A 15,281-nucleotide genomic window follows, 5' to 3' on the forward strand; every position below is an offset into this window, starting at 1 on the left:
ATCTCCAAATAGGCATCTTGAAAATATAAAATAATTAATTCCCTTCCCTTGCTGTGCTTGGTAACTAAGACAATCACAAACAAAAAATGGAGGAAGAGCACAAAGTAGGAGAAATAGTGTACCTTGTCATGGATGAGTTATCTGGTTTGGTGGCATGTCTAAGTTATTACTTCCAGCTACACATAAAGAATTTTTTGTCCAAAAATTAGTAATTGCATTCAACCTTCCATCAAAATTGTCCTCAGGCCAACTGTGCAATGTTATATCCCTGAACAGTCAAAAGATCCAAAGAAGTCACACATGAAATCTGAAATTTTTCAAGAATCCTCAACAAGCCATGTAAAAGAAGAGTGAAATCAAAGTAATAAACTTCCATTTTCTTATATTTATCACCTCAAACACCCATGTTATCTATATTGAAAAATAAGCATTTTCCTTTCTCTTTGTTACTGAAAATGATTTATATCTCAAGTGTTTATCAAGAATATGAGGCAACCTGACTCTATTGCCATCACAAGTTTTTCCAGATCTTGAACTGCAAAATATAATACACACATAAATGTGGTCTAAACTTATTTAAATGAGTGCAGCAAAACTGTAACTTTAAGGAGATAATGAGAAGCAGCTTCAGTTGAGTTTCCCTTGGATTGTTACCCATGTGGCTTGCAGGCAAAGAGCTGTCTGATATGGAAAAATCAGTTGAAGAAGAAGGATGAGTTCCTGCTTCAGGATGCCTGAGATACTGAAATAGGCTAAAAAAACTCTTAAAAAAAAATCTTCAAAGTCTTTTAAAAAGTTCTGACAGGCTTGAAAGGGAAATAGAAAACTTTAAAGTGTTTCTTTTAACTCTTTTTGTTTTACAGAATAAATGACTGTCTGGATCTAATTTTAAAAAATACAGTTGCTTTTAACATTTAAAGTAAAACACTTAATTTGCATCTCTTGATTAGCAAAAATGTTAATAAAATATCAGATTCCCTAAACCAGCTTTGATTTTTAAGCACCATGTATTCTCAACTCAGAAAGCATCTCTCAAGTCTAAATATTCAAAAGATAATACCAACATAAAAAGCAGAACAAAATAAAATACCAATGACCTATCCTCACAAAACAATCCTAGAAACAACCTGAATATATTGAATCAATTTTGACAACAATTTCTTATCATATAACTGCATCTAATACAGCATTTATTCCACAGTTATTATGTTAGTCAGTTCTATGAGCAATTACAAACAACTTTAACATGGACACCAAGTCACAAACTTTTAGATTGGTTAGAAGATAATTACATCATTAAGTGCTGTTCCTTTAATTAAAACTAATTTTGTTTATGATGAGGGTTAGAAAATTTTCAAAATTTTCTTCTTTCCCTGTTGAGAGGCTACACTATATTAAAGTATCCTTTATTTAATACCAGTTCTGGAAGCTGAAGCTAACACTGATCCTTCAGGGTTGTTGTCTGGTACACCACTAAGACTGTTTAATCCAGTTAATTCCATAGAACTGTAACACTGTTCTGTGTTATTGTTCCAGCCTGTGTTATTCAAAGGTACTTCAGTTTTGAAGATGTTTCTAAACTCTAAGTGTAAACTTTGTTTTATTCTTGTTGGTCCACCTGATAAGTTTAACAGAAGCTCTTTTTAAAACTGGTATCCTTCCAAAATTATTCTTTCACTTTACAATATCTAACTTCATCTAGTTTATCTAGATTAAGTCTCTAATATCTAACTTCATCTAGTTTAATCTCCATTCCGGAGAACTAAAATCATAATGTGAACCTGCCACTCTTCCTTCAACCAGGTATCTTTTTAACATTAATATTCAAGCAATTACAAACTCAGTTTATAGCCAGAACAGATAGGAGACAGGTACAGATGATCATACCATCTATCTAGCTTTAAAATGTGTGAACTGATTAGTTTAAAGAATGTTACTGATATAAAGAAACAGTACAGAGGCATTACTACATTCGTATTTCAGATCCTGACCAGATAAAAGAAAATAAGAGTTATTGGGAAAGGTAGGAGGGTAGGAGGAGCTGGGGAGAGTTTGGGGATCTGAGAAGTCATTTTACAAAACAACACCCTACTAAACAGGTACATGAATTTTAAAAATAGCCTTACAACTATTTGTATATTTAGTCTTCAAAGAAAGACCAGAGACCTTATCTCGACTGTAGAAAAATCAGCTGATGCCTTAATTCATAAGTTATGCACACTAGAAGAACAAATTCTCAGCTGACAAATTATTTAGAAAAAGAAGACAACAGAAAGGCAACTTTTTCAATATTATATATCTCTATTTCCTGAATGCTGCTTCCTTTCACCTCCCTCTCCAAAGAGAAAAAAAAAAACAACAACTCATATTCACAGTATAGTATTAATTATTCTGTGGCTTATAAATCAAGGTAACAAGTCTCTTCACAACAATGATTTAAGGGACAGCCTTTTCACTGAAAGTAGATGTTGGGCTTTCCAAATTTTTTCTCATTTTAAAAGTTAAGCATTCTAAAAACCTAGCAACTTTCTCAAAAGTCTGGAGACTGGAATGCAAAGAAGGGGCATGCATCAGTCAGGGTATCATTTTATTCAGGCCAACCTTTCTGTGACAGCTTTATATAGCAATTTAATTTGGCCATCAACTTGCTACTGATCACAAAGCAAGGATAAATCAAACTTGATCAGAGTCATTCTGTCTTCAGCTAGGCAAGGATGCATTGCCTTGCAATGGATTAACACCCTTTCCTATGTGCTGGACACAGAACATGTAAGGCCTTTCCATCTTCCATATGGGCTTTTTAAAATTTGCACATAGAAAATTTCACCTCCAGAAGTCAAAACACTTGTCCCAGTCAATTCAATACTAGGAATTCATTTCTTACTAAAAATACTGAAGCATGTTATATACTTGACATGATTCACTGGGAACTGTATTTATATACAAACCATTGAATTTGTTTAGGACCAACCATGAAGTTAAAGGGCTACATGTAAGAGCAAGCTGCATTAGTAAAATGCAATCACTTACTTTGATCTAACTTTATTTATCTGCCTACAGTTTTTTAAACAGACTTCCTTCACCTCAAAGTCTTCACATATTTTGTAACTGACCTCTCTATCTCCTGTGCAAACACAGTGGTCTTTCCAGTTTCACCTGACAGTAAGTCATAGTTCAGCTAAGGAGATCTTTTTCTGACCTACTATAATGCCTTCATTCAAGAAAAAATATTTTCATGAGGAAGAGAGCATCATCTACAAGCTCACAGAATGTAGTTTCCTACTTGCTACATTCATTCTGTGAGCAGTTTCTTTGGAAAGCATAGCATAAATTTGTTCACAACTAACCACTACCTTCATAAGTAAATAGCACCACATGCATACTGTCAGTCTAGATGGTTAATTTCAGAATGAGATACCACAAATGAAGAATATAAAGTACTTTCTGCTTAACAAGTACTTTGACTCGTGAGAAAAGAAGTAAGGGTTTGTGAAACTGAGGGCCAGTTATTTCTCATTCTTGAATTTCACACCAATAAATAAAAAGCTGTTTAAGAGAAAAAAATAGATTCCTGTGAAAAAAAAAATCTTTCTTTTTTTGTTTCACAATGAACACAATGTTTGATGAAAAAACATGACAGTACCACAGACTCCATATATCATCAGAATAATAAAGCAGTGACAAGGGTTATCACTGTCCAACCCCACACTGACACACTTTCCCACTCCCTTTAATGTGCTTTGGGTGAGCCTAAAGGAAGCACCCTAATCATAACCAGTCAAACTGATCTCAATATCCACAAAGTCTTTGCAGCTGGTAGGAAATTAACCTGAAGACAAGGAATGATTTCATACACTTAGGACCAGGAACACAAGCGAAGATGCACAATTGACTGAAGTTCCAAAAAGGATTATAAACCCTCTTTCTACTGCTGCCTAATATGAACAGTGAAACCACAGAAAAGATGTTGCATTTCTTTATTGCTCACAAATCTAATTAAATATAATCCTCTCTTTCCCAGACCTCACATTTAATCAGCAGTAGCACACTATTTCCATTCATTTTTATTTCAACAAGCACCTCTTCCCAAAATTTCAGCCACTGCCTTGCCAAGGAAAAAGGTGAAAACACTTCCTATAATGACATACATCCTGCAATTATTTCCTTGTACTGATGTATCTCATTTTCCTTCTGTCTCATTTTCTCTGTCTCTCTTTCCCTTCTTTCCTGTGACCACCTATATTTACATATTCTGACCTGCCACCCTCTTTTTATTGTTTGTACATATTGACAACAACATGTACCTTTACTTCTATGGAAAACTCAACACAACCAAGTACCGAGTTTGGTTAGAACTTTTGGATTGTGTCTACTGCCAACTGAAGTATTTATTGCAAGTATTTCAATAAATATATTAATGGCATACAAGCATTTGCCTCTAACATAACTTAGAAATTCTTCTGAGATTTTACACAAATTATTTTTTCAATATCAAGATATATATTTAGCCAGACAGACTTGATTTGTGTGCTTGGGGATAAGTCTTTACACACTACGTGATTTGGAAGAAACAACAAAGTGCTGAGGTATTTTGGCTTCTGTATTTAATAAACAATAACAACATATTTCTGACCTAAACATAGATTTGGAAAAATAAAGTACTGGCCAAGTTTTTATACAGTCAACTAGAAGAGAAAACAGCATTTACAATACAATTTTAAATAAATGAAATATTTTGTGTTAGATTCCTTTAAAATGGGAAAGTTTGCAAGAACAACTCAACAACTACAATATCCTAGAACATCAACAGTTACAGAAGGTATATTACGATGGAATATATCCTTTCAAATACAGTCCAGATGCTCACAGAGGCTTATAGATTCAAGTCTCAATACACACAACTGTACAAGCCATACATTTTGGAAGTAACAGCAGAAATTTAAAAAGTTGGAGGATATCTAAAATGTAAACGTGACTCCATTTTGGTCAATCACATACCTTTTATAAATTGCATGAGGACTAGAACTAACAGAGGTTTGTACATGGAAGTGGTTCAAAGCTGCACCAAGGAAGGTATAGACTGGACATTAGGAAGCATTTCATTACTGAGAGGGTGGTCAAAGAAAGAAAGAGCTTTCCTAGAGAGGTGGTGATGCCTCAGGCCTGCCAGTTTAAGAGGCATTTGGGCAATGCCTTAACAACAACCTAATTTAACTTGGTCAGCCCTGAAGTGGTATGGCAGTTAGCCTTGCCAATCATTACAGGTCCCTTCAAACTGAAATAGTCTATTCTAGTCTATCTCATTCTGCTTCAGAAATATGACTAAGCAAATGAAATGCAAATCATGATGTGAAAATCTTTAGTTTTGCAACAGTAAATAATCCTCATCAAAGAAACTGAACCATCTTAAATGTATAATCTAAATAATACGTTAAAACTGCAATCATCTGTAATTCTTTTCTGTAGTAAATAGCTGTGACAGCAAGGTGGTCTAATTAGACTTACAAACAGACTAAATCATTCAATTCCAGAACTTCTACATACATATAATACAAATTGTGAGCAAAGAAAGTATACCACGTATACTATTAAATTAAGATTTGCTGGCAAATTAAATTTACTATGGATAAAAAAAAAAACAAAGGGAGTTTTAACTGAAACATTCTCTACTTTTTCTATCAACATTAGTAAGGGGAAATTTATTTACCAGTTATAGGGGTAATCTGTTTGAAAGCTTGAATTGCATTTCTCAGATCCAGTTTAAAACCCTGAGAGAACCAGTGACTATTTTCTGAGCATGCCAGGTAGGATTTAGCAGTAAAATATTGAGAATTCAATTGATATAACAATGATTAGGCTGCAGTAGGAAAAGAATCATGAAACAGAGAACAGTAGCACGTAGAACAGCAAAGGCAAGCATGCAGATGCATCCAACTGAAAAGCAAAATCAATTTTCACATCAGGAAATGTCTTTTTGTCCTGTGTGACTCTGTTGCTCCTGGACTAAACGGACAACCATCTGGAGTTTCCCTAAATCAGAAAATGGCATCAGCATTATTGTGATCTTGAGTGAAGGAAGCTGAAATCTCTCTCTCAGTACCTTGTTAAACTAGCAAAGCTTCCCAAAAATTGTACTGAAAATCATTTTCATAGATCAATGTCATTAGTAACCATTTCAGGAAACATGAAGAAAAGAGACAGCAAGCAGGAAACACAGGTAGGAAACAGCAGGAGCTGATTTTTCTCCACAGTCTAACCAAGTCCAAGAGCCTCCTTACAACAAAAAATTTCCAAATATATATTCATTATGTGTTTTTGTATGTTATGCATCTTTTTCACAATTTTCTTTCAAATAGAAGAGATCTTGACAAAAGCATGAACTAAAACTTTAGCCCAAACCCTGAACATTGGAAAGGAGCAAAAATGTTCATTCACTTCTGACAAAATACTGGAACTTGTCATAGAAATTCAAGACAAATAATCCTCCCAAGCATTTCAGCAGACTGCAAAGGCTATTTTAACACAAGAAATAAATCCAAAACATCCACATAAGTCTGAAGAAGCATGATGTAATATAGAAGCAAATCTAAGTTTGGTTTTGTTCTGGGTTTTTTTTTCTTCCATGCTAAAGGAAAGAATCTATAACTAAAGCAGGGTGTGCCACATCCCAGTAAACATTTCTCTCAGGACAAAACCAGAGGAAAACAGTGTTAGAAGGATGGACACTTCCTATAAAATATAAATCTACTAATGGTACACATGTGAGTTTTGTCACAGCTTTGTGAACTACACACAGATCCAAACCAGAGGAAATCAACTTGAAATTTTACCTTATTTTTACAGCTTTTATATCACAGACAAGAATACATGATTGTATTCAGTTAGGTAATTTTGAATTATTTTTTGTAAATGTATAGCTCTTCACTAACTTCTTACTGCCTGGCATCATGCATAAGACATTTTAGAGGACACTCTACAGCACGGTGGAAGAGGTATTCAATATTCACAACGGTGATGAAAACAATAAATGTTGTGATAAATCAGGGGGTTTTTTTCCTGTAGAACCACAGTCCTTGGGCAACAGAACTGCCCTGCAATCCAGCAAAGCAAACTGTCCCTACAGGGCAGGGAAAAGTGCCACTCAGTATGTAGCTACCAAACTTTACTAATTACTATTATTTTCATCACAATAAAATCATCATCTGCTGCTTTGGGAGACACAGTCCACGTACAACTTTTGTGCCAATGACATTAACATAATGTAGTTTACTATTCTAGGTATAAAGAAAAGTTTAGGAAAGTAGGAAACAGTGGGGAAAAATATGGTTCAGAATTCAAGGTCAATTTTTTATTCCCAGTTTGGTCATCAGCTGTTGATGACCTGTGAGGGAAGTCATGTCACCATGTGTCAGAAACAGACTGAATTTTAGAACAGATTTAAAATTGCTTACCCGTTCCACAGAGCTCTGAAACACATTGAAAACTGACATATTTTCCTAGGAAACAGTTAAATGGCTTCACCAGAAGAAGGCACTGTTAAATATGCACACACATACATAAAACCCCTTACCTTCCCCAGGACTGACTGCAGACGGTAGACTGGTCCAGTCTAGGGTCCAGTTGGGGCATGGATGTGGAAAAAACTTTGCTTCAATTCCATTTTCCTACATGAAAGTAAGAAAAAAATAAGTTAAGACCCTGATCCTTTACCACTAAAGTTGGTATCAAACTTCTCACTGAATTTAATGGCATCAGATCAACAACACCACCTTAAGCCTAACTGAAACTAAACAGGCAGATGACTCTACATTATGTGAGAGTCAAATGACTTTACATTATATGGGAGTCAAATTATATGAGATTCTAATTATGTATCTCTCATTTTCACGAGAAAGTCCTGTTAATTTTTTAGGAAATGCTGTCAACCTCTATGCAAAAAATACTGAGAGTTATGGAACATGATGGACAGTTTTCTTTAACAAAACTCATTATAGAGTTCCCAGATGTTCAAAGTTCTAACAAATAGCAAAAAAAAAAAAAAAACCAGTAAGAGTTGAATAATGAAGCCAAACATAAAAGCAACAGGGTTTTTTGTCATCCTTTACATAAATATCTTTAAAAGATGAATACAATATGAAAATGCAAACAAAAAGTTACTTTGATTATTCTGAATTATTGACAGGGCTTTCAGCAGTCCTGTCTTTCCTCAATTCCTGAGTTGATCAAATATCAAAAGAGAAAGAAAAAGTAAAATCAATTCTAAGTCAATGCATATCAGATAAAAGCAAGATGTATTAAACTGTTCAAGGCTGTCAGAATTAGCTTCTACAATTCCAATAAACTTTTACTTACTAAAAATCAAGCAGAATATTGCTACTAATGATAACTCATTAAAAAGCTTAAATTACCATTAACTTAGTCATAGTTGGCCTTGGACCACCTATAAAATGACTGTCTTCGTTCTCCTCTTCTAACTCATCAGGAACTGAAGAGAAGTCCTGTGCCTGTTCCTCTGGAGCAGACATCAACTCTGGAAGCTGGAGAAGCTCCATATTGCATTTGCCAGCAGCTTTCTTTACTCCAGGTACTTCTTGAACTCTTTGATACCAAGTGGATATCAGTGGTAAATTTACCAGGTTTCTGCCCTGTTTCTTGCTGGAAACCTAAAAAAATAAATGGGAGGGTTTCTTCCTACAAGCCACTAGAAGGCATGAACTACAGAAGTGAGCTCAGCTTCATGCCAGGCATGTGTATTCATAGCATGATGGTAAGAAAACTGCAGGTAGAATTGCCAGTTGGCCATTTAGACTTTATCTGCAATCCCTGTTTGCTTAATAGGATGAAAAGATTTACATGACCAATGTTATTCATAATTTCAATCAGCAACAAAAAAGTTCAATTTAAATAATGTTCTTAACTGCATGCCATCTCCTAACATAGGAATGATTCATTTTGGTTGGTAGTCAGAGAAAAAAACCCAGTGCAGTGATTTGCCATGAATACTGAACTCTGAGCAAGACCATCTGAATGTTGTTCTTTCCCACGAGTAGCCTGAAGTTCTTAAAAGCTCATCCACCAATAGCTATTTTGCTGGGAACTGCAAGCCTGAAATACCTTACACTGTGTGGCAACAGCAAAACAGAAACAGGCATACATTATCCTCCTTCTTTACTGAAGTCTTTTCACTACATCTGCAACTTTTTCTAGTAGTAGTGAATCAAATTTATTTCTTTTTTTAAAAGTCATATATTTATTCAGACTTTTTTACAGTCTTAGTTACATATTTTATACAATAATGGTAACCAGTATGTTTCTTTTGTGAATTAAGTGTATATGATTATGAGTTGATGTGGCCTTTAATAAAAATTAGAATTTTAAGTGTAAAAATAAAATAAAACATTTCTTTAGTAAGAATATGTTGCACATATTAAAAAAATTACACCACATCACAATTTACATGAAGTCCAGTTACTTTTAAAAAGGATGCATTTGATGAAATTAAATCACTTTCTTTAGACTCCCAAATTTTTCAAAACAATGAAGATCATCCTCTTAACAGGAGAGGTTGTGAAGTCTCCATCCTTCGAAACACACTCAAAACATGACTGGACATGATCCTGGGCAACTGGCTGTAGCTGACCCTTCTTTAAGCAGGGGGCTTAGACAAGATGAGCTCCAGAGGTGCCCTCCAACCTCAATTATGCCAACCTGAACTACTTTGTGATGGTGTGCCTGCTTTAAACATAAAATTAAAAATCATGATTACAGGAAAAGGCAGAAAAGGCCATGCAAAAGCAGCATTCCTCCACCTATCTGTCCGCAGTATGGAAGTAGAAATTGGTAAAGAACACTTGAAATGACGTGAAATTTCAAGCAGTTCTCTTGCATGCTGTGTTTATAACATGCTTAAGATAATAAAAAGTAATTAGCAATAGCTAAAGGAGCAAAGGAAGGATGAACTGTGTGATTTTAGCATCTAATTTAATACCCTAATAGTAACACAGGCAAAGATACAATAATTCAGTTAAGAAAGAAGTCTTTTGGAAAGCAATTCTAAGAGGCACTGTTACACTTGTTATCAAGTGTTCTAAATTGTATTTTAAAAACTGAAGAGTGGTTTCTGCCAGATGAATAATTGAGCTTCTCTTACACTTTTATTAATTTTCAACAGTTACAACTAACAGAAAGTGTACCAAAGCTAACCTCAGGAAGATAACTGAATTGGAATGAGGTAATGAAAAACAACTCTTCAGCTTCATTATCTTACTTTTGGTAATTATAATTACAATCAGCTAGTCAGGTCCACTCACATTTATGGTGTGTTACTTTCCAGACACATACTCACTGAAGACTTCATTATTATTCACACCCTTAAATCAGTGGAAATGCAACTATAGTGATTTTTTTAAACACAATCCAGGAAGTCCAGTTATACAAGTGACCAATAACACTTTAATAAGGAATTAAACTCTGGCACTTCCATCAACAAGAGCAATTTCAACTCACTGCTTGCAAGAAGCTTTCAGATGCACGTTACTCAATTTCAATGATAACTGTAGGAATCAAGGTATAATTTCTTAGAAAATGATCACTTATCAGAGAAGAGAAATAAAGTAACATTACCAGAGAGCTCTTGTAATTCAGATAAAAATGAAACTGAAAGCCAGGTTTTTAGGGCAATCCTTGGCATGATCTACACAAATGTATTATAAAATATATAGTCCATAAGCTGCTGACCAGGGCTTTAAGGGTCACACGTACAAAGTAAATAAATACATCATTCTCAGCTGCTCACAGTACATCTACAGAACAATCTCAATTGCATTGCTGAAATCAATTAAGCATCTGATCCAAGAATCTTCCCATGCCCAGCATCAGTAAATCAAAAAATTACTATAAAAAGTTATGGTCTTCTTATTTAAAAAGGTCTTGGAAAAACAAAGATTGAAATATTTCAAAGATTTTTAAATAGTAGGAAAGCATTTTGTCTTAATACTTTTGTTTAGTATCATGAATGCAGAAGTTGCCGTTCATCTTCAATTACGTGATTCACAAAACAAACAAAGCAGATGTGAATTAAGAACCATTTCTGTAAAATAATTCATCATCCTAATTCAGAGGCAGCCATATTAACCTACTTCTGCACTCCAGTATTGCTATCATCAATACACTGAGGATTATGATATTGGCTAAAGAAGTTACAAAGTGGATATTTATCACATTATTAATGTTCAATAGTCCCTATCTTGATTTTAGAGATTGTTTCTCTCAATCTGACTAGCAGCATCTTCTCCAGGAATTCCCTTTGTTTTCGAACATCATAAGGTAAATTTGGCAAAGAAACTTGCAAAATCAAAATGTCAATACCAGCCTCACTCAGAGCTCTTCCGGGCAAGAGACACAAGCTTAGCAATAAATCTCATAGCATAACTGCAGGAATGCTGGTAGCAGGCAAATTCACTGTATCATTTCATTGTAATGGGAAATAAAGACATAGCTGTCATTTCCTTAAATCATTCCTGTGTGTATATCCTTACAAAACTAAGTACACAGATTGCACAGTCTTGCCTCAGAAGTTTTTCCCACTCCAGAATTGGTTTTGAAGTTGAGCTCAAGTCACTTGTACCAGTATTCTAAAATTACTATTTTCTGGGCAACTTGGTACCAAAATATTTCAGTATAATATTTTAACAGCTAATGGTGTTTACTAAGTATTTATATGCTACATATTTAAAAGTAAACTCACCAATCCCTGGTTTTTGTGTTTGTACAAAAACAAAGACATATCCTCTGTTTTGGGTTAAGGTCACACTGTAAATGCCATAATATGTTTTAAATAACATATTTTACAACTTTCAAATTCTTAAAAAACATACATACACACTAGTTAATATTTGGAGAATTTGCCATCTTACCAAGAACTGATGGATGCATGGCAATAGCACTATATCTGCCACAGTAAAATAAAGCCCTTCTGCAAAGATGTGGTCCAACAGCGGAAGGTCAGAAGTTTTTGTTCTCCTGATGTGGGAGGCCTCTCTGTTGACTGCATCTGATGCTTCCTGGACAAGTAGCTTGGAGAAAGCTAAACTCAGTTCCAAACTTGGGGGTGGATGTTCATGCACTTCCCCTGCTTTTAATTCCCTTTCTGCTTCTTCACCAAGTATGGGCACTGCAGCCTTGGCACCTGCCTTCTGCTGTTGAAGTTTTTGCCTACGAATTTTGTCATCATTATGTACTCGGACAGGTTCTCCAAGCTTCCTTTCAAACTGTAAAATGTCAGGAGGAATAGCCTGACAGTGCTCAGGAGATGCCGTCAAAAACCTTTCCACAGCCAGAGGAATGCTGATCTCACAAAGTCTGGTCCACTGGCTAACCTGTCAAATAAATGTATGTAATTAATGTCTCTACAGAAAGAGAAACAAAATCCAGGATACATTTTCATTCACTTTAAGGAAAGAAATTCCAGATTTCTTTGTTAATCTTAGAAACTCAGATATTCTCTATTACTTTTGCTACAGCAGAATTAGGAAGCTAAACCTTACATATAACAGAATGAACAGTTATCCAGTATAGCATATTTTTATTCCTTATTATTGACATAATATTAGGGTGGCTGCATAACTCATGACAAGCAAAGCTGTGATCAATTTCTATATGTCACCTCTACAAATGGTGGTAATAAGATCCAATCACACCAAACAGATTTTGAGCACATTTATTTTCAGAAATGTATTATATTATTAGTGGGTTTTTAATATGCAACATCAAAAAAAACTTCTGCCTAATTGAACAGCACTTCAAAAAAATGACTTATTTTTTTTGATGCCGTTATCCTTGTCCTCTTTTTCTTATTACCTGTACTTAAAGGTTTTACAATTTTTAAACTCTTTTCTTATTCCGTTCACTCACTTTGCAGCTCTCTGAAATACAGAATGAAGCTCTCCAGCAGTTCCAAATGATTACAGAGGTTTCTGGAGGATGTCAGGGACAACATCTTTACACTAGCACTGTGTGCACTAACACAGAGATGTGCTCCTCCAGATCTGCTACACACCAACACGGATGAACCAGGCTGGAGACACAGTAATCAGTGGCATCCGTGGATGCAGCAATCCTGACAGGCTGGAGCTCAACCTCCTGAGAGAGCGAGGAAGGCAAGTCTAGATGGATGAGCTGTCAGATGAGTAAACTACTATGTGATAAATAGACTGAAATCTCAACTCAAAGGGTAGTGTTGGTTAATGGTTCACATGCTACCTGAAGGTCAGTTAGCAGTGGAAATCTTCAAGGGTCTATGCTGGGGCCTATCCTATTTGATCATCTTTACCTGGAGGGGGGTGATGGATTACACTCACATCAAGGACAACAGTGAGTTGAGCAGAGCAGTCAACAAACTCCATGAAAGAGCTGCTTTTCACATGGGCCCACACAGGCTAGAGAATGGGTTGACAGGAATAGAATATTCCACACCTAGGAGGGACTAAACTCCTGGAATGGGACAGGCTAGGGACTGGCCGCCTGGCCATGTTAGCCACTCTGCTGAAAAGTCAGTGGACGACCTGACGAGGATAAGCTAAACATAAGCCAGCTGTGCACCCTGGCAGTGAAGGCTAACAGTATTATGGTGCTCTTGAAATCAAAAGTAAAAATAAATTAGATAGTTTTTAGTTTACTTCATTTATAGAACTCATTTATACTGCTAGTCATGAAACAGATCTAATGTACTTTTTGAATTTTAAGGGGTTTTTGTGCTGCTAAGTAGTATCTTCAAAAATAATTATTTTCATCTTTATGCCAAAGTACAGACATTTCTCCATTAAGGAAATTTCATTTTCTAAGCAAATTTAATTTCTCACTAAAAGAAGTTAGTTTTCATCAATATTAAGAGTCTACTTCAGAGTATTTAATGCTAATAAAAAGAAATTTTAATGTATCTAAGAGAAAGAAAGGCACTCACTTCAGCACAAGCTTTTAAGCAAGTCTTCTTAAAGCCCAAGAGTTCCAAAACATCCTTTTTAGATGGATCTGCCTCGTATGTTTTCTGTATTATATGTCTTAAGACAACAGAAAGCCCAGCTCGGCAGAATTTGCCATCTTTCACGACAACTGCAGGTAAACTGCAGCTCTGCACAACCTCTGGAAGCTGACACCTGGAGATTAAATGCACCTCAAGATCGCCAGGGAGGTTTTTCGTCACACACTGATCACCCACATCTTCGCCAGTTGGCACTAAGAAAATTTTAAATAATTTGCAGTCACAGTAGGATAGCAAAAACAGGGAGATAGATGTATGAAGAGGAAAGATGCTCTCTCTGTACTGATGAGAAAAAGCCAAATATAAATGTTCTTCGGTGACGCAATCTTTCATCTTCCTCCTGAGTTGAAGTTCCTGAAATAGAAATCAGAGCACGACATTCATAAAAGAATACAGAACTTAGAACAAAAAAAGGTTTAAAACACTGGTTCTTCCACTATCTGCCACAACTGATTTTAACATAAGATACTACTACAGACATCCTGCCTGTAGATTTGGACCGCAGACCCTTTTTGAGAGAAAAGAACAGTTTCACATATACATTGTCTCTTCACATACAGATCATGGATAGGAAAAGTATTTGTGTACTTTTTTTTTTACGTTTTAGCATATTTCTGACATCAAACAAAACAAACAGGAAAACGTTTTCTTTTCAATTTTTAAGTGCATAAACATTTTATAGCAAGGTTTTTTTGGGTTTTTTGACTCAAAATCTCCCACAACATTAACCACGTATTATTGAAAAAGCAAGTTCCTGAGCACACATCTACAACAGTCAGTTCTGTAATACACACACTTCTCTTTCTGTAACTGCTAAAAGGCATTTATAGAGGGTATTTAGGCCATGGGAAATAATATTGGTTTCTGTATTAAAAATTAATCTAGAGCCTGGTGACATAATAACTGAAGGACACATAGGAAAATAAACATTTCTTTCACGAATGCTACATGAACACCTCAAGCACCCAACTACTTTAAGCAGTTGAATATGACAGTAGCATAGCTGAAATTAATATCTTCTCAATATATTAAAAGTTAAAATTAATTTTCCTCATTGTGGGTGGAAAAACTACATTTTTCCTATTACAATATTCCATACCAGTTTAACATAAAGCACTGATGCAATAATTTTAATGCTCCATTCCTCAGTGGAATTGCCCATTAACCTACAAATCACAGTTCGCATTGAAAAGCCTTAGACACTAGATGGGGCTCTTACAGCAAGTGTTACAGATGACACCTC

The 15,281-nt window shown here is 35.3% G+C and overlaps 1 protein-coding gene across 1 annotated transcript in view; it reads right to left on the reverse strand.

Moving 5' to 3' along the window:
- GSTCD (glutathione S-transferase C-terminal domain containing) overlaps positions 1 to 15,281 on the reverse strand; it is a 75,609-nt gene that overhangs the window by 49,431 nt on the left and 10,897 nt on the right. Inside the window, 4 exon segments of the mRNA XM_051789641.1 lie at positions 7,571 to 7,664; positions 8,409 to 8,663; positions 11,916 to 12,377; positions 13,961 to 14,392. Coding sequence (XP_051645601.1) covers positions 7,571 to 7,664; positions 8,409 to 8,663; positions 11,916 to 12,377; positions 13,961 to 14,392 — 1,243 coding nt within the window.

The sequence above is a fragment of the Manacus candei genome, unplaced genomic scaffold (assembly GCF_025592945.1).
Source record: "Manacus candei isolate 608988 ecotype Guabito, Panama unplaced genomic scaffold, ASM2559294v1 h1tg000028l, whole genome shotgun sequence".
Taxonomy (NCBI): Eukaryota; Metazoa; Chordata; class Aves; order Passeriformes; family Pipridae; genus Manacus; species Manacus candei.